Raw genomic sequence first — 23,740 nt, forward strand, 5'->3', positions numbered from 1 at the left:
ATGATTAAAAAAAGTGGTTGGCAAAAAGAAAAATAATTTGAATGAATGTTGGATAAATACGAAGAGGATAAAAAAGGCAAAAAAAATAAAATAGATACCTTTTTCTGTCAGGAAACAAGTAAAGCATACACAGAAAGAAAACGCGAGTACGCACGAATATCACATACACAAGCGAGCAGGGATAAATTGAACATACGAAAGGAGACAGTGTGACAATATTCACATGTGTTAGTTATGATTGTACATTTAAAAAGAGATTTAAAAATGCAAATAAGGGAAAATTAAAAAAAAAACTAAACAGGCAATAATTTCTCAATTGCAAAAATATTCTGATAGAATATATTTTTAACTGAAATATAGAGAAAAACAGCAGGTGTTCAAACTACATCTAGGAATTTTTCTTATGGTGTTTAATTAACAGGGATACTGCAAGAGAATAATAATCAGTCAGACAGTTAGTCAATAAGTCCATGAACGAATAATTGAGATACATATTAAAAGAGAAAGATGTCTTTTGAAAACATAATCTTACATAGAGTATCAAATAAAATATACGTAAGTCTACTACTTCCTACTGGTGTGTGCTACTTATGCGGACAGATATAAGTAGTATGCAGTGCGAACTGGAAGTGGAATGCAGAAAATTGAAATAAAGAGAAGAGAAAGGAAAACAGAGAGCAATCTAAATAACAACAGAATTGGAAGAATGATGGAGTATGCAAAGAACAACTGAAGCGAGATGTGCAAATGATGTTTTTCAATGTATGATTTTCATATTTTACAAAGGCGCTGTGTGATTTTGCATAAAACTATATTTATTTTACCATACCAGTCGTTGTTCACTACACTGGTTATATTGCAATCACCTAAAGACAGAAGTAGGTCGGCAAAAGTATTCGCTAGGTTGTGCATTAGAATACCTAATAATTTGCTATTAGAAAAATGAATTAGATCCCAAATTTGATTGGGAGTTGAAATCAATTTAGTTCTAAAACGATAAAAACTCTACTCAATGATTACGAGCGGTAGATAACAAGAAAACTACAAACAGAAAATGTGTTGGAAAAACACGAAATTAATAGTTGTTTGAACTTGTAAGGTGGAGTAGGAGCTCTAAACTTTAACAAATGATGGGACTATTCGGGAGAGAGACAAATCAGTAATCTACAACTAAACCAGGACAATGGATAAAATACTCTAAAAACCAATTTAACTATCCTTCACTCGTATTTCAGTTGCCTATTATCTAGTCTACTAGTTAGAATGGATGACCATAAAAATTGTGTGTTGATTGATCATGATTGAAAAATTTTCGAATTTATAAGAAAGAACGAAATCCCGTTACTGTAACCACGGAAGAATTAGCTTGATTAGCAAAGTATTTAGGATCCATCATCACTCGACGCTTAACTAAACCTCGAAATCACCAAATCCTAGAGAGTTGGTGACTGACTAGTTGATCCAAAAAAGATGAGTTTAGCTTTTGCTACCTCATACCACCTTTCCCAGGCATTTATTTTATAACCCATCAGAAAACTATTTACTGCACAACAGTCTGGTATTTATATTACGTTAAGGTTGGCGAATAAATTGAGTGAACGGAGAAGACATGTGCAGAACTCAAATATTCAGTCACAGCTGGCTTGGAAGCGTTGCACGTGGATGTGAGGAATATGAAATGATGAATAATGCTAACACAGTGTGTAGAGCACTAAGTTAATTATCATGTAAACTAATGTTGATTGAGGTGATTGGTATGTGACGTACTCAAGCTGTCACTGCCTACATAGATGCGGTAGGCTGATTATCGTAGAAGTGCATAGAAGGATAGTCAAACCGTGACACAGGTTTTTTGGTTGGCGGTAGTGAGACAAATTTAATTAGTTGTTAGAGTCTTTAAATATGACTCTCGGAAAGTAGTAGAGGATGGTATATACTTAGACACTATAATTGTGGAGTCTCGATTGAACATTGAATTTCTTGAAACCACTGATCTTGCTGGTGAAATGGTCTATGGATGAAACATATTTGGAACAATTTTAGAAATAAAATATTGCTGACTGAAATAAGTACATCAAAGTTATTGTTTTGTACAGTTATATCTACCTGTGATATATAATAGAAAAAGTATCTTATTTACATACATAGGTCTAAACAAACGTGTAAAATACAAATAAACAATGAATATAGTCAGTCAGTCAGTTACAACGTAGAACTTCGTACGTACGTACATCAGTTCGAGTTGCCATATCACATTAACACAGAGATGAAGTTGTCCATTCAAATCTCATAGTGGTAGAAGTAGTAAGAGCATAAGTATTATGTGAAAGATAAGGGTTTGAAGATATTATTGAAGGAGTATAATACGGTGAAATAAATTTGGAAAGAGAAAAAGGATAGGGACATGAGGAATTCAGAATTTGGTAGAACACAAAGAGTGGATGCACCTTCGCCATTGCAAACGATTTTGAGCCATGTCATTCAAGGTCTCTAACCATCGGTTGCTATCATCTCGCGAATCCCAACCAGGTAGTCTACACCTACCAGCATGGCTCAGTCCACTTGTCAGCGACTTCATGGATTTATGCCATGTTTTGGTCTGGCCGCCCCTAGCTTTCTTCCAACCTACTTCTACACCATAAAGCATTGCACGTCGGGGCAGTCGGTGGTTGGGCATACGTAACACATGTCCCAGACATCTCAACTGATGAAGTTTCACTACTTCATCAATCGATTTGCCATCCTTACCTAGTACCCGTTTCCTAACATCCGCATTACTTACCCGGTGGTCCCAGGATATACGAGCAATGCTTCGAAGACACCTATGATCGAATACTAGCAGTCTACGAATATCCTCTACTCTTACCGGCCATGTTTCATTACCATAAAGTAGGACGGAACGAACTGCTGCACAGTAAACATATCCTTTGGTTGCTAGACAGATATCTCACCTACGCCATAAATGACGCAAGTTGGCGAAAGCTAGACGAGCCTTCTGTATCTGTGCTGGGATTTCGTTACACACCAGACCACAAGGGCTGATGGGACTCCTAAGATAAGTGAAGCGGTCAACACGCTCAACTACTTTACTCCCTATCATTAGTTCAGGTGTCGATGCAACTCAATCCTGAAGTAACATTTTGCACTTCGAGGGAGAGAATCGCATCCCGAACATGCCTGCATTGTTGCTTATAGTGGTCAGAAGACTCTGCATTTTGTCAGTGTCTTCACCGAATAAAACTATGTCGTTGGCGTATTCTAAGTCAACAAGTGAGCCTCCTGGTAAAAGTTCAACTCCAGGAGATTGAGATGATGAAAGTGATATCTCTAAAAGCATGTCAACGACAAAGTTAAACAAGAATGGGGAGAGTGGATAGCCCTGACGAACACCATTTGAGGTAACCAATTCTGATGACAGTTCGCCATATGCTCTAACTCGACCAGTTGTATTCGAGTAGAGAGCCTTTATGAGGTTAATGTACTTCAATGAATACAGCAAAGCACAGTTAACTTCAAAGAAAATTGGTAGGATTGCACTAAAATGAAGTACATAAACTATATGACAAAAATATTTCTTATTGGAAAAACTGAAAATCCTCTGGGTATAAAGAGAACTTTTAATAATAACCGTATACCTAGATATGCTCATTTTATCAATATAAAAATATGTGTTTCTTCGGATTATTCACACTATATACCAACACGTTAGCATGCAATATATCGACTTTGACAGGCAAACTGAGTACATGCAGAACATTTCATTATCACCATCCGTGTAAAGTATATGCACGTAGAAAACTCACTAGTGATTTTACATGACCGTCTAAGATATGATTATTTTTTTTAGAAAAAAACGAGTTGTAAATAAAGAGATATTTAAGGTGGCACATTACATCATTCCTATTAACATTTCACTCAAAATATAATCAATAAGTACTTTACCTGATTCTGATGATCCTTGAAATACCTGTTGCTCATTAGAAGAAATGGATTCTTTAAAATGTTCATTTAAATCACAAGAAGAACCATGACCTTCAGAACTGGTTTCTGACAACTTTGTTGTATCATAAATTAAAGGAGATGATGGTATGCTAAGATGTTCTTCATCTATACTACGAATAGTATGCAATTCATAATGGGCTCTTCGACAAGAAATTGGAGATGAGAGGTTTCCTGTTTTTAATATTTCACTAACCTTGATCTCATTAGTTGTGTCTTTTGATGATTTTCTAACAACATCACTGTCTTTTGATGTGGACAAATTATCAGTTTCCTCGCCAGAATCAGTTTGAATATGCTCAACCACAGATTGCATTATGTGTTCGGTTATATTTTTATTGTGTGTCAAGAATGTAGATTTGGCATTTGGAAATTCTGAAGAAGCGGAATGTGAAAATGCACAACAATGATCTGTTGGCTGGTGATCTTGGTTGGGATTATGAATACTTGGAGATTGTGTGGTCCGTGAAGAGAAACGTATTTGTGAAGAACTAGGAGATGCACGTGCGCGAAAATCTTCGGTAGCTTTTTCCATAAAATTGAACTATAAAGCAGATAAATTTATTCATCAGAAAATTTTTAACAGTTTTTGAAAACCCGAAAGTCTGAAATTTGCTTTAAATTAGTATCAAGTGAATTACAACTAGGAAGTAGCGATAAATTTAACATCATACGGGACTACAATTAAATGTTGACTAAAGATGATATTTTTAAACAAGATATATATATCTGGGAAGAAATGGATCTTTTATTATTTAAATAGATGGAAAATATAGTATTCCATGTAAACTGGTAACAAACAAGACATATGTCTAATGAAGTGGAACAAAACAATGAAATAAAATACTACAGTTATGATCATGAGAGTGCAACAGTATTTTATTAAAATAAGAACCTTCTTCATATATACTTAATTTCTGAATGAGTAAAAAAACACTAATTCATATGGTGATCATCAACATAAAATAATTTGGTGACCATTACCGTCGATAACCCGTACTTTAATATTCAGGACTATACTTTTTTTTTCTTTTGACGAATACATCGAATACTTGGCTAACTTTATCAAATGATGGAAAATAAATTTTTGCTTAGTTCTGCTAGTTTGAAACCAATTTATACTTTGAACCTACCCGTACTTATACACGAATTGAATACAGTTATCAACTCCAAGAAACAACTATATCTTCTTGATATGTTTAATCACTGCAGTAAATGCACTGTAATCTTACATGTGACGCAAGCTAAACAGTTCAACAAGCCAATGTATACAAACTGTATGTTGAGGATAGAAAATGGAAAGCATTAGATAAGGATACCTAATATGATGAGAGATTAGATCATGAGTAGTAAACATTTTAGTGGTTATTGGAATCCAGTAACAGTATACGCATGAGTGGATTAAGCTGTTATATATAACTATCGTGCCTCAACATTCCAGACTAAAGTAAATGGAGTGCTATTTAAATCAGTGACGTAACGAATAACACTTGAGCGCTTATATGTCTACTGGATAATAACAATAAAAAAACACAGAATGTAGCCAATTAACGAAAAAAATGTAGGAAGAGGTGACCCTCAACTAAAAATTTATTTTAACTAAATAGCTCTGTTCGAATGTGAGTCTGTGATTTGTGAAAGATTTTCAGTACATATAATGTTTAAGTCAACAACATTTATATGAACTCAAACTTATTTGACCTACCTCTGCTGTGATGCTGGCGATCGAATTTCCAGAAGGCTGACCAGCAGCATTTGTATTGGTAGATATACTTTGGTTGGTTACGGAAAGGTTGTTTCCTCCGCTGACAGACTGAACCGCAGGTGGAGCAACAATATTAGACGTACTTGTTCCTTCGAGCAAGCTACCTGATCGATCAATGAGTGGTATTTGACGTCGAATGGTATCACTTATATTGACGGAATTCGTTTCCAAATCTCCATCAGAATTAGGATTAGTTAGCAAATGCATTAATAATAGTTCTGCGCGGCCTCGTGAATACGACTCTACAAAAACATACTTGAGTAAGTATCTTAACGTAAAAACACTACGTACGTTCTGCTAGTCTTATTTAATGGCTGAATTCATTTAAACTAAGTCACAGAAGTTAAATTCACTCAGTGTTGTTCACTTGTATCTTCCCATTGTTATTTAGGACTGCAATCGAATAGTTTCTTGTTGGCGTATGTGCATCCTGCGCGGACTGCCTCGATGTTGCCTTAAGTCACAAGCTTTATATGCAAAAATGGATAGTGGCTAGCAGTGGAATTCAGGACGTGTGTTTCGTCCTATTTGGGACTCGTCGGCTGGACGTACCCGCATCTCAGAGTTGATGTTCACCCTGGGACTCGAACCCAGTAGCAAAGCATTTGTCACCCCTTAGATTTCAAGTTTTTGAATTCCTTACAAATTTTTTTATTATCTTAGATTTTCCTGTTGAGTCGTGTCCTGAATGTCTAGTCTTTTCTACTACCATCAATTCGGTTGCTACCTCTACTACTCTAGGTTTTAACCTGACAATTTTATATTTCTGTGTTAGTAGAGTGAGATAACTGATGTACACATGTGAAAGGTTCTACGTTGCATTTGACTGACTGAAGTCACTCGAATTAGTGATATACACCAATTATCCAAAATGTTGAACTAGTTAGACAATTAAAATCGCATTTTCTGGAGGTAGTAGTACTATTTTATTTGTATTAGATAAACTTTCTTGTTGAAATAAATTTAGTGTGAAAATAGTGCTATATCTGTTTTACATAGAGAAATACAGTGTTGAAAAGTTGAACAAACTGTTTCGCTCCATCAATTAGGCATGAAGCCGTACAAATATTATAAAATAGACAGAAGAAAGATCTTAGTGACAACACCGTAGATGCTTCCGTATATTTGAAACTTCATGCGAAAGTCTAAATCATGAAACTAGTTTAGTCATAACTTTCAGCAATAAGACAGAACTACATGTTACCCAATAAAAAGCATAAACGACTATAGAACAAAAATTTATTGCAACTAGCGATTATGAGTGGGTGAAATTAAAAAAAAATTTAAAGAGAATGAATGAACTACACTGGAGCTTAAAATGTACGACACTTTTGTTCACTGAAACTCATCCACCATACATTTGGACTACAACGAAAATTAGGGTTTCCAATAAGAAATACGCCTAGTGTGTAATAGGCTAAAGTTGACTGGTACCAGTTTTCCTCTATCCTTGGAAACTGACCTATTTTAAGTGAAATAAAGTTAGTGAATGGTGCTTACAGAAGGGAGACTAATAGGGATGAAGTCTATCTCGAAATATATACTGTCTTAACATAAAGCGAGGGTAAAAACTTGAATGTCTGGCTTAAAAATTTGCATTAACGTAAATCTCTTGTAATTACTTGGACATTATAAGTGTGCGCTCTCAATAAAATACTTCATAACATTTATAACTGGAGGGACTCACTTTTTCGTTTGCCTAGCTCGAAAATTTCAAGTGCGATTCGTTTGGAGTTGTTATTTAGGTCGCTAAAATTGTTAGTAAAATGTTCGTTCAAATTCCATTAGATAAAAAAAAAAGCTCGTTGATAAAAGACAAAAAAACTTTTAAAAAAGTGAGGAAACAGCCGTACGTAGATGAATTATGTCATATATTTGATAAAACCCATGGATATACAATTGATTCCAAACCAATGGTGCACGTGGGTTCCACAATCCTGAAGGAGCAAATCGCGTGTGGACCAGCTGTTCGTCACCGCTACCATGGGACTGCATCTCTTAACGTTGCTTCAGTGCCATGTGGATTAGACCACTAGGTCAAAGGCTCAGGGCATGGCCCCCTAAGAAACCACCTGCTTTAATTTGTAGGCTCGGGAAGTATCCCAGCCCTCACACAAATCAAGTGACGACTACTACTGGAAAAATTATTCTTGCTTCAATTAGCACTCAAACAAACCACATTCACAATCATTGGATAACATTCAGTTTTATTTCTCTTATACTACGTCACTTATTTATTTTCTTCATTCTCATTTTGTGTATTCTTTCATTTTTCAACTTATAAAGCAGCTCACCTATGGTAAAAACCCTGTCCTATCCAAATGATCTCAAGTCACTGATTGGTCGAATGTTCAACACTATCATCGACTACGAGTCCGGAGCCAGCCTTTCTGAGACCATCTATTCCATTCAAACTGTCCTCCTTCAAAGCTCGCACATTAATCCAGATCAGACAACAAATAGGGTTGACCATGTCTTTAGAAAGTCTCAACATTAAGGTCTGATGTCTAACTGGGGCCTACATTCAAGACTCTAATGAAGTACTACAAATTCGCTCTCTATCTGTTGCTTCGGAAAGCTTGTTTCATCTGTGTTCATTCGGAGACCCTGTGGCATATTCGTCTGGTTTTGCTGGCGCTGTTGTCTCACTAAGCGCTATAGCTGGAGCATCACTGATCGATTAGATACCAACTAACAGCCGGTTATTTGCTGTTAGATCAGAAAGTTTCATCAAACTGCGAAGAAGTCGGTGTGAGGAACGATATTTTTCATCCCTTACGTTCCGACAGATTGCAGCCCGAATGTGATCAACGACGAGTTTTGCCACCCGTCAACTATTCTTTTACAGAAAGTGCGTTCGACAGATATTGTAGTACTAACTGGAGACTTCAATACTAAGGTCGGATGCGTAGGCACAGAACATAGTAGTTTAGGTGACCAATGGGGACTTGATGGTCGAAGGTCAGATAACGGTGACCGTCTACTGCAACTGTACGCAGACTACAACCTGTTTCTGGCTAACACTGACTACCGGCACAGTCATTACCGACGTGCTACCTGGCGTCCTCCCTCTACGTTTCAAAAGTGGACTCAGATCGATCACACCGCGATCAGCTACCTCTAGCCTGGTTGTGTACAAGACTCCCGCTCCTTTTGGAAAACCTATCTGGATTCCGATCATGTCCTTGTTTTCCTTAATCTTACCTTAAGTTTCAGTGGACAACAAATCCATTGTCCTAAACGAATCGATACCAGCAAATTGCTTGAAGCTTTTGTTGCAAATAAATATCAAATCGGGCTAGGTTTAAGGCTAGCGATTGGTCCACCGAAAAGTTCTGCGAGGAACAATCAAACTGGTCTGCTACCTCGCAGACATTGATCAGATTGTCCTGCTCTCCATGGTCCGTAATGATTGATCCACCTAACGAGGAGGAAGTCTTCAAGAAACTCCAACTCCTGAAGAGCCACAAACCACGAGGTCCAGATGACCTACATCAGGCTCTTTTTAAAGAAGGTGGCGACTTTCTGGTTATCGAACTGACTGAGTTATTTACATAGCTCTGGCAATTAGAGAGTGTTCCAACATCATGGAATGAGTTGATAGTTGTTCCTTTCATTAAAAAGTGTTCACGTCGTTTCTGCCAGGGGATATGTCAACCTCCGGTTGCATCCAAATTATTGGTTGCCATCATATTCCAAATGTCATCCGAAACCCATGAAAGCCTGACTAGCGATTAGAAGGCTGGCTTCCGTATTGGTCGAGGATGTATTGATATCTCCATCCTTCGCCAAATGTTGGGGCATCACCGCACTTTTTCCAGGCCAACAATCATTAAGTTTCTTAACATCAAGGCCGCCTTTGATTCGTTGGGCAGCTTGAAAGCCCTATATACTAACACCTCATGTAGAGGCAGGGCATACAACTACCTTTCTCTATTGTTCCATTCAAGTAGTGGGGTTAGGTAGGGTTGCCCAATCTCACCATACCTTCCCAAATTTGCCATCGATGACGTTCTGGAAACAGCTCTGATGGATGTAGGTAGTGGTGCAGTGAATCCGTTGCCTGGAGAAAGACTTCTCAACCTTGAGTATGAGGATAATATTGTCTTACTGTGCGATGATACCCAAGCCATGCAATCCGCACTTAAAAAGTTGGCTTTTAGTGTCCATAGGTATGGAATGTGCTTTGGACCTTCCAAGTGCAAAGTACTTTTACAAGACTAGCAAGACTCTGAACCTGCACTCACTCTGAGTAGTGAGCAGATAGAAGTAGTCGGGAAGTTCATACATCTAGGCAGCTGAGTAAGTGCTGGTAATGGCATGAGTGATGAGATCGACCCACGTATAGTGAAAGATAGAACAGCTTACGCCAATCTGGGCCATCTTTGGAGTCTTCGTTATGTTAGTCTTTTTATTATTTATTTATTTATTTAATCACATATATATTGGTACAAAGGGCACCGGATACATATGCGCCACACAAAATAATGAGAATGGGAGGAGAAGGAAGATGTGTATATATAAAAGAAGGTAAAAAAGAAAAGGAGAAGAGTAATGATGGGGGGAACTGAAATGTACGACCAGAAGAGCTCTCTCAGTTAGGAAAGTTATAGCCACTCTTTATGAAGAAAGTAAAAGAAGGTTACAGCAGGCACGCCACTGGCTTCTATTCTGAGCCATATCTGATAACGTCTCTAGCCACTGTGTTGCACCATCTCTCGGACCCCAGCCAGGGAGTCGTGAAGGACCAACAGAAGCTAGCCCTTTGCAGCTTTCTTTCATACCACGACACCATGTCATACACTGACCTCCTCTCTGCTTTTTCCAACCAGTCCCAGAGTCGGAAAATAATGCACGACGTGGAAGTCTCTGGAACGACATTCGTAAAACATGTCCAAGCCACCGAAGTCGGTGTTTCAAGATGGTGACACCAATTGAATTATCGTCTCTGCGCCCCAACACACGATGCCGAACCTCTGCATTACTAACATTGTGTTGCCACTGTATGTCAGCAATCCTTCGGAGACAACGATGATCGAACATAGAGAGACGTCTAACATCCTCAACTCGGAGAGGTCAGGTTTCACAAGCATAGAGCAAAACTGATCTCACCGACGCGTTGTAGATCCGACCCTTTACAGCCAAACTAACATCACGAAGGCGCCAAAGATGGCCCAGATTGGCATAAGCCACTCTGGTTTTCATTATACGTGCATCAATCTCATCACTCACGCCACCACCAGCACTTATATAGCTACCTAGATACACGAACTTCTCAACTACTTCAATCTGCTCACCATCTAGGGTGAGTACAGGATGAGAATCCTGTCAGTCTTGTAGGAGTACCTTGCACTTGGAGAGTGCAAAGCACATGCCGTACCTGCGGACACTGATTGCCAACTGATTAAGTGCGGATTGTATGCCTTGGGCATTATTGCACAGTAAGACAATATCATCCGCATACTCAAGGTCGAGAAGTCGTTCTCCAGGCAGCAGATCCATACCGCCATTACTTACATCCATCAGAGCTGTTTCCAGAATGTCATCGATGGCAAAGTTGAAGAGGAATGGTGAGATTGGGCAACCCCGCCTAACCCCACTGCTCGAATGGAACAAGGGAGAAAGGTGGTTGTATGCCCTCACTCTGCCTCAGGTGTTCGTATACAGGGCCTTTAAGATGTTAATGAACTTCTCAGGCACACCCTTCTTCAATAGACAATCCCAGAGAACAGTCCTGTTCAACGAATCGAAGGCAGTCCTGATATCAAGAAACACTACGATTGTCGGCCTGCGATAAGCATGACGGTGTTCTAACATTTGGAGGAGGGTGAAGATGTGATCAATGCATCCTCGACCAGAACGAAAACCAGCCTGCTCCTCGCGAGTCAATCGTTCTCGGGTTTTAAACAACTTACGAAGAATGATAGAAGCCAATAGTTTGGACGCAATCGGAAGTAGACTTATCCCCCGATAGTTATTACAGGAACAACGTGAACCCTTTTTAAAGATAGGGACGACTATTGACTCATTCCATGATGTTGGAACACTTTCTTGCTCCCAAACCTTTGCAAACAACACAGTCAATTCCTCAGTCAGAAAGTCACCACCATCTTTAAAAAGAGCTGGAGGTAAGTCATCTGGGTCCGGTGATTTGTGGCGTTTCAAGAGTTGGAGTTCCTTGCGGACTTCCGCCTCGTTTGGTGGATCAGTCGTCACCGGCCATGAGGGGCAGGACAAGCTGGTTGATGTTGCCGGAGCAGCAGGCCACTTGAACTGCCCTTCGAAAAATTCCGCCCATCATCCAAGACGTCGAGAGATGTTAGTGATCGGCATCCCATCATCCTCGTAGATTGTTTCATTCACACCAGACTTCTTGCTGCCAGTGGCTCGGATGAGTTGGAAGAGCTTCCGGCAGTTACCAGATGCAGCTGCTGCTTCCATCTCATTAGCACGCTCCGACCACCAGGCTTCTCGGTCCTTACGCAAGCTTTGCCCGATTTCATTACGTAACAGCCTTCGTTTGTGGTCATACTCACGGTCACCCGGAGTAGACCGACGGGCTTCCATCAGTTGTAAGGAGCCAGAAGAAACCCAGTGCTTGTAAGCGGGACGTTTCGCGAAGCCGCAAGCGGCTTTACTCGCTATTTTCATGGCGTCGTGAAGATGCAACCAATGCTCATCTATACTTTTCAGTGGTATGGTAGCTAGCCTAGAAGCTAGCTCCGCTCGATACTTACTTGCAACAGAAGTTGCAGCCAGTTTACTAACATCGATCCGTTGATGTCGGTCAATCCTTCGGCCACTGAAAAGTAAGGTGAGATTGGCGCAGACCAGGGCATGATCAGACTCCAGATAGGTACTCCAAAAGGAGCGGCAGTCTTGTACACAACCACGCCAGCGGTAGCTGATCGCGATGTGATCAATCTGAGTCCAGGCTTGGGATGCAGAGGGAGGACGCCAGGTGGCACACCGGCGATGACTGTGCCGGAAGTTAGTGCTGGCCAGAAACAGGTTGTGGTCTGTGCACAGTTGCAGCAAACGGTCCCCGTTATCTGTCCTGCGACCAACAAGTCCCCATCGGCCACCTAAACGACTCTCTTCTGTGCCTAGACGCCCGACCTGTGCATTCAAGTCTCCGGCTAGTACTACAATATCTGTCGAACGCGCTTTCCGAAGAAGAACAGTTAACTGATGGTAAAACTCATCCTTGATTGCATCCGGGCTGCAATCTGTCGGGGCATATGTGGAGATGACGAAAAGACACCGTTTCTCACGCCGATTTCTTCTCACTTTGATGGAACTTTCTAATCTAACAGCACATAACTGACTGTTAAGGGGGATCCAATCGATTAGTGCTGCCTCAGCTCTAGCGCTTAGTGCGACACCAACGCCAGCAAGACCAGACGAGGATGCCGCAGGGTCCCCGGATAAGCGCACGTGAAACAGGCTTTTCGAGGCGACAGATGGAGAGCGGATTTGTAGTACTTCACTAGAGTCTTGAATACGGGTCTCGGATAGACAGCAAACATCAATATTAAGACTTTCTAAAGACATAGCCAGCCCCATCTGTTGTCCGATCTGCATTAGTGTGCGAACGTTGAAGGAAGCCAGCTTGAACGGCGTACGTGGTTTCAGAAAGACTGCTTCAGTATTCATAATCGGTGGAAGCATTCACTTTCGACCAAACAGAGACTAGAGATCGTTTAGATGGAACAGAGTTTCTACCAAGAGCGAGCTGCTGCATAAGTTGAAAAGTAAGGTTACACAAATTGGGGATAAAAGGGAGTGAATTAGCGATATGGTAAATAATAATAATAATAATAATAATAATAATAATAATAATAATAATAATAGTAATAATGCAAATTGTTTTGTTTCTAGTATGAGCGAGAATATAATTGTCAGTTGAATGTTTCATTTCATTTATTTGCGAGAGGGCTGTGATACTGCCCGGGTGCCCAAACCGAAGCAGGTGGTTTTCTTAGGGGGTACACCCCGAGCCTTTGACCTAGAGGTCTAACCCACAAGACAGTGGAGCATCGTGAGGAGATGCAGTCCCATGGTAGCCGGTAACCAATAACTGGTTCATACGCCATTTGTTCCTTCAGGATACGGGAGCCCATGTGCACCATTGGTTTGGAATGAGGGTTTTCCAACTCCCCTAGGTGGAACCTTCATATCCACCAACCCGGTTATAGCGCCGGACATTCGCTTCTCGTCCCCTCACTTTCGTAAACAACACCCCCGCCACGAGAAGGCAGTGAGTAGGACTTCCCTGGCAGGGGCTATATACGCGTGGCCATGTGAGAGCATTTCGAGAGGGAGAGCAGACTCTCCCCACTCTCGGCCGTACCAGGGCATTTGGGGGCTATGTTAGTCTGGCCGTCAAATGTCTGATCGACAACACGTCGGTGAGACTAGCCTTGATCTATGCTTGTGAAACCCGGCCTCTCCACGTTGAGGATGTTAGACGACTCTTCATGTTTGATCACCGTTGTCGCGGAAGGACTGTCGACATACAGTGACAACACCATGTTAGTAATCCAGAGGTTCGACATCATGTATTCGGACACAGCGACGATAGTTCCATCGGTGTCACCATCTTGAAACGTCGACTCCAACGGCTTTGATATGTCTGACAAATTTCATTTCAGTGAATTCTTCGTTATGAGTTACTTGCAGACGCTGAGACCAGTTGGAGAAAGCAGAGGGGTAATAAATGTATGACATGCGTCGTGGTATGGAAGAAAGCAGAACGGGACTGGCTTCTGTGGGAGAGAACAAACAAGCTTCCATCTGAAGAGGAAATTAGGAAATAACAATGGAGATGGATGGGACATATATTGCGGGAATCACCAAACTACATCACGAGACAAGCCTTAACTTGGAATCGTGAAGGGAAACAGAAACGAGGTAGACCAAAGAACACATTGCGTCGGGAATTGGAAAGAGACATCAAAAAGATGAATAGCAACTGGAAACAAGTGGAAAGGATTGCTCAGGACAGAGTCCGATGGAGAATGCTGGTAGGCGGCCTATGCTCCTCCACGAGGGGTGAGAGGCGTAAGTGTACCAATGTTCGTGTTCAAATAATAAAACACCACATTAGCAATGAGGTGGGATTGTCAGGACGAATTCCAGTAGTAGAAGTAACAACAGTACCAGTAGTAGTAGAAAGGACCAAACATCGACAGTACGATTTGAGATTGAATTAGCATAATGAAAAGTGTAAGCTAATTTTTAAGGCTGAGAAACTAAGGGAAGACAAAGGATGAATGCATTTATACCATTGAGACAAATTCTGAGCCATGTCACCCAGCTTCTAAGACAACTTGTTACGATAATCGTGAGGACCTCAACTAGGTCGTCTGCATTTACTCGTATGGTTCAATTCAGCAGCCGCTGACTTGACGGGTTGGTGATACCCTTTGCTTTGGTCCCCTCTAGGTTTCTTCCAAATTATTCCTACATCGCCCCCAAATGCCCTGGTACGGCCGAGAGTGGAGAGAGTCCGCTATCTCTCTCTCTCAAAATGCTCTCACATGGCCACGCGAATATATAGCCTCTGTCAGAGAAGTCCTACTCATTACCTCCTCGTGGCATTACTGTTGTTTACGAAATTAAGAGGAAGAAAAGCGAATGTCCGGCGCTTTAACTGGGTTGGTGGACACGGAAAATTCACCTAGGGAAATTGGAAAACCCTCATTCCAAACCAATGGTGCACATCAGATCCAGTATCCTGAGGGAACAAATGGCGTTTGAATCAATCGCTGGTCACTGGTTACCATGGGATTGCATCTCCTTACGATGCTTCGCTGCTTTGTGGATCAAACCTTTAGGTCAAAGGCTCCGGTTGTGGTCCCCTAGGAAAACCACCTGCTTCAGTATGAGCACCTGGGCAGTATCACGGCCCTCATACAAATCAAAGCGGATTTGTGTGGCGCATATATATCTGGTGCTTCCTTGTACCAATATTTATGTGTTTAAATGAATAAAATAAACCCCTACACCAGAAAAAATCGCCCATCGAGGTAGGGGTTGGTTGGGCATACGTAATGCATGTCCCAACCACCTTATTCGACCACAAGTCAATGCTTCATCAATCGATCTACCGTCCTTATTGATAAGTCTTGCTAATTGAACGCTATACTCAGTTCCTAAGCTATTCTCATAACCCCCAAGCTAAAACTACACAGCAACTTGAACACGAGAGAAAAGGCGCAAAATACGCGAGAAGCACTTTACTCTAAAGGTTCTTTCATGTACAGAAAATACAGGGTTTTTATAGTATTTTAGGAGTCCTTGGGTTTTCCCGAAAATTCTGGAATGCTACTAAACATAGTAGCAGTATAGTAATCAGACAATCGGAAACTCTACATGTGAATTTTTACTTTCATGATGTTTCTGGTAAAACTTCTAGTGAGCGCTGATTGGATAAAATGTTTCTTGAGCCTTTCGTGTCCTTTGAGAGTTTTCTGGATCACCCGAACACTTATTTAGTAACCACGGTTTAATCTCAGCTTTATTTACTCGGTAGCCTCAATATAGAACAGCTATGTTCCGTATGCATTTATGGTCAAATAGCAGTAATCCACGAATAACCTCCTTCTAAAAGTCACGTCTTGAAGACATAAAGTAGGACAGAGAACTAATGTACAGTAAACCCTCACTAAGCGTAAGGTAGATGCAAGCTGGGACTGTGTAAACAATCTCATGGTCGGATAAAAAGTGATTGTGGCTGTCAAGCAAAAAGCTAGATTACAATAAGCATGAAAAACTGAAACGCCTTTTCTACAGCACTTAAAAAAATTCTTTGACTCACAATAACAAGTGTTGATCCCAAAATAACTGACCAGACATGGAACAATGAGTTGAATGTCTTTGATAAGGTTCATCCAATTCTACGACGCAGTAAGCACCCGAAATGCCTGAATATCATCATTAAAAAAGAAAGACCCACTTTCTTTACTTTTGATAAAAAAATATGTGGTATGGATTTATGAATAAAGTCAGTGTGGAAAAGCATGGTTATACCGTTATAAATAATGTGCCAGATATTTAAATAACTGCTGGCTTGGAGCAAATATAAGTATCATATTTGTGGTTCGAAAATAAAAATGGACACAATGATTCCTTCTTTAAGTCGTTTAGTCAGATGAAAACACTTGTCTAGGTGGTAAAATTTAGCTCGAGCAAAGCTAAAATCTTATAATGATATTGATGAATCGAAATAGATATCCATTATAATAACAATTACAATAAATATCACTTTATTTTAGATAGCCAGTTATTAGGATAATTAAAACAAATATTAGAACATTCTTATCGTGAGCTACAGACATTCTCCATATCAGAAATCAATGCAACTGTATCAATTCACACTTGAATAACCGGTTTTTCTGCCATAGATCGAAATCGCACTAAATCTGTCGTATTTTTTGTGTTAAAGCTGTTTGATAGTAATATTTATAAATTAATGCATATCAGTAAATAAAAGGAATGCACTGAGTGATGAGTGAGGGGAATGATATTTTACTTACTAATTACGTCCTTCCATTGTTATGTTTACTCAATATGCAGAGTTCTCGATGTCTATGTTAAGGTTTGCTTTCGAAACAATATAGCTTTCTGAAAATCTGACAATCTATGTAAATTTTCGGTCTCCCGAACTAAACTTATTAGTTTGCATGTTGCTGAAAAAGAAAGAACTGAGTATAATGAAGCTATCATTTTCTGCTAACGCTGTTATTCCTGCTTTGTTTAAATTTGTGCAGAGGACCAACCAAAATAAATGTAACTATCTAGATAAACGATCTCACGCATCTCATTTCACATTCAGTACCAACACAGACTGTATAAATAACAACCAGGACATCAAGATACAAAATCAGAAATGGCTGAGGATCTCACTAGAGAATCTGCGACTTAGATTGTGTGAAAGCAGTTCATCCACCATGTACAGATTTATGTTATTGTGCAAATACAATCCGAATAAATTCGCAGAAAATAGGGATAATTTATATGTTTTCCCAAAACTTTCTATCCGTAAAACTTTTAAAAGTGACTAATAATACAGAAACTAAAACGCTCTACATTTTGTGAGCAAAAATAATCAGTGTTGTACACTTGTGCTTCACTCAATATAAAAGATTATCGGAACAACTTACCTTTAACTGACAATTTTTCTGCCTTAACTACTTTAACCAGAAGCTTTTTGGATGCGAAATTGTTTGCCATGCGTTCCCTCAACGGTGACACATCTACTTTAGTATTTGGTTTACGCACTGGCCCTGTGTGACTGAACTCCTGTAACAAGTCTTTATGATCAGAACTTTCAGTAACTGATGTTTCAGTTTCTTTTCTTTTCGCCAATTCTGTACTGATCGCCTCTGATTTATTAGATGGAGCAGAGATAGTTTCCATTCGTACTTGAACCGCAGACTCGATTTTACTGCATCCTAAATCCTGGCTGTTTGCACCAGCAACATCTTCTGACTCAAAACTTCCTAAGTCTCGCTCTTGAAGCAAACTAGGTGTTCCCTCTTCCCCATAGCAAGATGCTGACCTGACCACTTTACATACAAATGGCCGTGGAGCATGGCGAGCTACTAAAGACTGGCGCAGACGAGCGTTATGTGCGAGAACAACTGGAGTAAACGACTTGTCTTTCTGAACTAATGACTGAGAACTCTGTTCTCCTGGCATCGCAGTTTTTGCCTCAGCATGTCCTTCAGATTGAGACCGGTTTAAATCCTTGAAATCGGATTCACATAACTGCGTTTTGACATTGATGTCAGTCCAGTTGTGAAGTGAATCTGAGGAGTCTGTATCTTTGGGTTCTCTTTGCAGTAAGACATTCTTGACATAAATGAAAAATACAGGTAGTATGTTCTTTCATTAAAGGGGTTAATGACCAGACAAACCAACAGAGAATAATCAACTTTATATATATATATATATATATATATATATATATATATATACTTCAATTCTACTGATAAGGATTTTGTTTAAAAAAGGCATTATGAGCTTTACCTTCGTATCATTATCGGTGAAGTGTTTTAAAGGCCAAACACCTTAATACGGCAAACTACTAAAAGTTTTATGACAATTCAATGCATTATTGTAGTCACTATCCAGGAAGCAATCGTTATCCGGCTTTCATAAAGCCTTGTTATAATTCTCAATGGAACGGTAAGGTATTTTTGAATGACAAACGATTGGGGAATTTTTCCAATATGATATAGGATATGTAACAGACAGATAGGATGACGAACACTGCAATACTTCAACATTAATAATCCGCATCCAGGTAAAGGAGAGAATTATGAAGGCATATTTGGTAACGAGCCAAGAATTAATTTACATTAAAGTTAATTCAGTTATAAATCCATTAAATTCAACGATTATTAATCACAAGATTTACCAAACTGAGTAATTATCACTTGGATGCAAAATCATTGAATTAATAGGTATGGTGAAAGATACATTGAGAATCGGGTAAACTAACTTCAGATTGAAAGAATAATTACGACTGAAAATGAACCGAAAGTCAATGAACGACGCTTGTTTTAGATCAATATGTAGATTGCTTCCTTTCTAAACATCGAATTTGGGGATTCAGAATCCCTGAAAAGCCTCTCAATTGATTGCATATTCAGTGTTCCTTCAATGAAATATAACCATCAAAAGATAAAGGACAAGACGATTTAATTGATTTACCCTCAAAAACGCTTGGTGACAACTTTTAAGAATGAAGACATTGTAAAGAGATCTATTTATTAACCACTTGCCTTTATTCAGAATCTTTACCAGTTAGGCTTACGGTTAATATTTACTGAGTAATCCACTTTCTGGACATATAATCCATTAGATTCCTGATTGACAATAAACATTAATATGAATCTCAAATAAAAACTAAAACCATTTGCAGAAAAAGTCAGTTTTACAGACTACGAAGATTTGAGATGAGAGTATTAACACGTACCAAGTAATCACTTCTGAAAACAAATGACAGTAAACAACTTAAGCCGTTAAAATTAGAATACGGAACACTAACCAAATATGCCCACAGATAACACAAAAATGAATACCGAGTGACGGTTAAGAATGAATACTAATACTGTTATCCATTTACCAACTACGGTTTCGTGTGCTCGCCTTTGAGCCACATTGTTAAGTAAGTTAGTGAGACTACCTGGATGTTAAAACTATAGTTCGAACCCGTGAACTGGCCACTGAAAGTCAATCGTTTTAACGACTGAGTAAAATTCAGTCAGTTATAAGCAATGACGAACCAGACATATGGAACGGTTTGAAATGCCACAATTTAGCACACCAAGATGATATCATTAGGGCAAATCCCAGAGTAGCAAGGCAGTAACAGTATATGGTAACAGAAAAGACTAGGCATAGATGATTCAAGGGGAAAATACTGGTAAGTAAAGTTTTTAAGAAGTTTTGAAGTAATTCAACAATATTATTTGCTTTTCTTAACAAAATCACGTAGAACGAGCTTTAAATGAAGAGCCAACGCTCATGCACTTGGATACCTAACTTTAGACATATGATTCACGTTTCGGTAGTGCTTTTCTAACCCTCTCGCAGTACACGGTTCAAGACATAATACACGAGATCAAACTTAGTCGTTGAGTTACGTTCATTTTGTTTGTTTTATAAGCCAGCAATGCTTGGAATATACGAATGATAAAAGATCTGTGTTAGAGGTCTGTTTTCTGTTTTTAGTGTCAGTGTTCATAGCCATGGAGTGTACCAGAAAGGAGTTTTATGTAGTGTGCTTATCTTCTAGTAGATAGATGGAGTGGGTTTTAACATTAAGGACCATATTAATCAGAAAGGGGGCTCGAAATTTATACTCAACCACCAAAACATGGTAAAACAAAAGTACTGTAAACGACTAAGTCCTTGTATTTTAACACCTTAAGTATTTTTAGTTGAGGCGACAAGTGTATAGGTGGACGTGAGTCCTGAGTAGAGGTGGTTTGTGTCAGAATTTTAATCACATCCTTTTAATATTTACGGTTAAAGTGAGGAGTATCCCAACTCAAAAAGCAGATTGAATTGAGTCGCGTTTGGTTAAACCAATTCATGAAATCATCAGATGTTATATGTTCTTTGCAGTTTACTAACAATTTATATCATTCCGAGTTAAGTATAGCGTAAAATGAACGTTTTTAGATATGCACTAACCTGACCAGGTGAATGGCCGTCCGTTTGTATTGAAGCCACCGAAGGGTCTTTGCTATGGTGTATGGAACCACCCGGAGACCAAGACACAATTAATTCTGAAATTATGTCGATAAGTAGTTGTTTGAATTTTGATGGCTATAAAAGATCCGAATTATGATGAGATAAAACCTACGGATAAGGGTATTACTGGATCCATCAGTAAATCGAACTGTGGTATAGATTCAGAGTGCATTTTCAGTTCCAACAGGACTAAATCATCAACTTTTAACATACAGCACATCTGAAATTGAATAGATAATCTAATTAACAAACCTTCATATGGTAGTTCTTTAGTGATAGTGTCACTTTCTGTGGTGATTCGGTTTGAATTGTGACTACATCCCCATGCAAACACAACATTGGTATAGAAACAGTAAAATATAAAGCCTAGGCAATATACGAAAATAATTAATACCCACCACCCAGCCAGGTAAATCTTCGTTACGTAATTCGAAATCCGAAATCTTTACATCAGACAGTGTGTATTCCGAAACAGGAGTAAAGTGAATAGACGTTTCCCTCTGAATAATAGAATTGTAGACACTTAACAACCTACTAAAGAGTTGTTGATACAGTCATTAATTTTCTGCAACCAAATGTTGCACAACCCGGACGCTGTGAAACTACACGACTTATATATTCGACGTAGACGCTCGATGTCTGAGGTTCCATGCTTGAGATAGTCCACAGTTTTAAGGGTGGTTTTTCGACATTTTAGCTCTCTGGACCAAGCTTTTTGGAAGGAATAGGCTGTCACAGATATTATTAAGAATATTGTAGAAATTAGAACGAAGCCATTGGTGGTCTTCAATAAGACCTTAAGGTTCAGAAACGTAGAAGAGAATAAACTTTTAACATCTGTCCAGTTGTAAACGGCAATTTTAGCTATAAATGCCTCCATCCCATCATCGTGGCGTACACAACTGAAGAGAAGTCATATGCCCGCTATCTTTGATATCGCGGACAATTCAGTTGTTACGTTTCAGTTTCGGTTTGGAAAGGACCGGAGACTAGATGGCCTGTGTTAGTTCTGAAAATGATGGTCTCTCGGTTGATCCAACTTCCCTTTGAAGGATTCGACAGATGGAGCTTCAACCACGTGTTGAGGTAATGAATCCCATTCCTTGATAATTCGATGGGAAAGTCGATAGTCAGCTCACAAGTAATTTGTTTTTGGGCTTGTGAACATTTTTGGATTGTCCTCAAGAATTCTCTGTTTTGGAAGACAGGAAAAATGGGGGTATATCAGACGCTAATTTACCACTAAGTAGTTTGAAAACTGTAATCCAGTCACATCTAGTTCTTCGATATGACAACAGAAATAGGTTTAGTTTAGCCACTCAAGCATCATACGGAAGCTACACTATTCTGGGAATCAGCTTGGTTGCTGTTCTCTGAACATTTTCTAGAAACTCACTGTTTTTCTAAGCAGGTGCTAGCCGCTTGTATGCAGTACTCAAGTTTAAGACGCACGAATACTGTATACAAAATCGAAAAAGTTTCAGCGTCGACATTACTGAAGGACCTACGTGTTGACCATAGGGTTCTAAAACCTCTGGCGGCTATTGCACGGTAGTGTGTGGTAGTTTTTAGGTCTTGGCTAGCGATGACTCTTAAGTCATTGTGTCTGGACAACAGATAGCTTAATGTTACTCGTCATGCATGTATCTGTACCTTGATAACCAATATTCATCACGATACACTTGAAAATATTTATCCACAAATGCCAAGTTTGAAACCATTCAGATAATTTCTTCTTATCATTTTGAAGTTGTATCCAAAGTTGGAATGGCGGAATCTCTGTGTTGATCCATCATGAGCCTGAGGCGAAAACAGCGGGTGGGATTTCTTGTTTCACGGCTTTGATACTAAAGATGCCCATAACTCCGCAATTTAAATGGCAGTATAAACATTTTATTTTTCAGCTGGCCTTTTTAGTTCGGGGACATTATAATTTTGTTGCTGTTTGTGCCTCTCATTAATATCAACGACTATAGTCTATAAGTTATTGCTTGAGTGGATTGTTTCAGTATTTCTAAATGTTCTTAACTATTTCATTAAGGTTGTATAATGCCTATCTTTGGAATCCAGGTTGTCCATTTCGACCTACCAGGTAATGCCTTGGGAGATTTGAGATAAGGGCATTGTGTTCGAGTACTTGAAAGAACACCAGCTCTGAGATCCAGGTACATCAAACTGGTGAGTCCTAAATAATCCGAAACACATGCATCATATTCCACCACCATCTACTTTCTAACCGTACGGATACTACTGGCTTACAGCGTCCAGTTAAACATAGTGGAAAAGTCTGGGAAGAGTCTAGATGAGGCCATTCTGGCACCTTAACTTTTAGTTATATCGTTATCATCCTGACAACGTGTTATTAGTTGACTCTTAACCACGCGGTTTTAGCTGCTACAGTCATTCGATAATCACCGAATTCTGTTCATCAATCCACTTAGCGCGCAATCAACTGCAAGTTCACTGATGTGAATCATGAGCTATGCATGTGCAGGAACCGTTACGATCACTGCATTGATCCAACTTCTTATGTTTACTGTTTCTGATCTGAACGAAATATAATTCTTTATGAGTCTAGATAGCAAAGTGTTTTCCACCTTGACAAGAGTTGTCAGTCAATAGACTCTTGGAAAAAGCTCACTTTAACGACTTGTACTCACCGAATCGCCACAAGAAATGCGGGTAATCATGATCTTTCTTAAAATC

At 39.4% G+C, this 23,740-nt stretch overlaps 1 protein-coding gene across 1 annotated transcript in view; it reads right to left on the minus strand.

Annotated features, from left to right (window-relative positions):
* Smp_152060 (hypothetical protein) overlaps positions 1-21,373 on the minus strand; it is a gene marked incomplete at both ends in the record, with an annotated part of 29,922 nt that extends 8,549 nt beyond the window's left edge. The window contains 8 exons of the mRNA XM_018795134.1: positions 3,943-4,543; positions 5,705-6,006; positions 7,452-7,513; positions 16,587-16,692; positions 17,932-18,622; positions 20,975-21,109; positions 21,147-21,254; positions 21,287-21,373. Coding sequence (XP_018649477.1) covers positions 3,943-4,543; positions 5,705-6,006; positions 7,452-7,513; positions 16,587-16,692; positions 17,932-18,622; positions 20,975-21,109; positions 21,147-21,254; positions 21,287-21,373 — 2,092 coding nt within the window. The remainder of the gene's footprint in view (positions 1-3,942; positions 4,544-5,704; positions 6,007-7,451; positions 7,514-16,586; positions 16,693-17,931; positions 18,623-20,974; positions 21,110-21,146; positions 21,255-21,286) is intronic.
* Positions 21,374-23,740: the final 2,367 nt, after the last annotated feature.

The sequence above is a fragment of the Schistosoma mansoni genome, chromosome 1, assembly GCF_000237925.1.
Source record: "Schistosoma mansoni strain Puerto Rico chromosome 1, complete genome".
Lineage (NCBI taxonomy): Eukaryota > Metazoa > Platyhelminthes > Trematoda > Strigeidida > Schistosomatidae > Schistosoma > Schistosoma mansoni.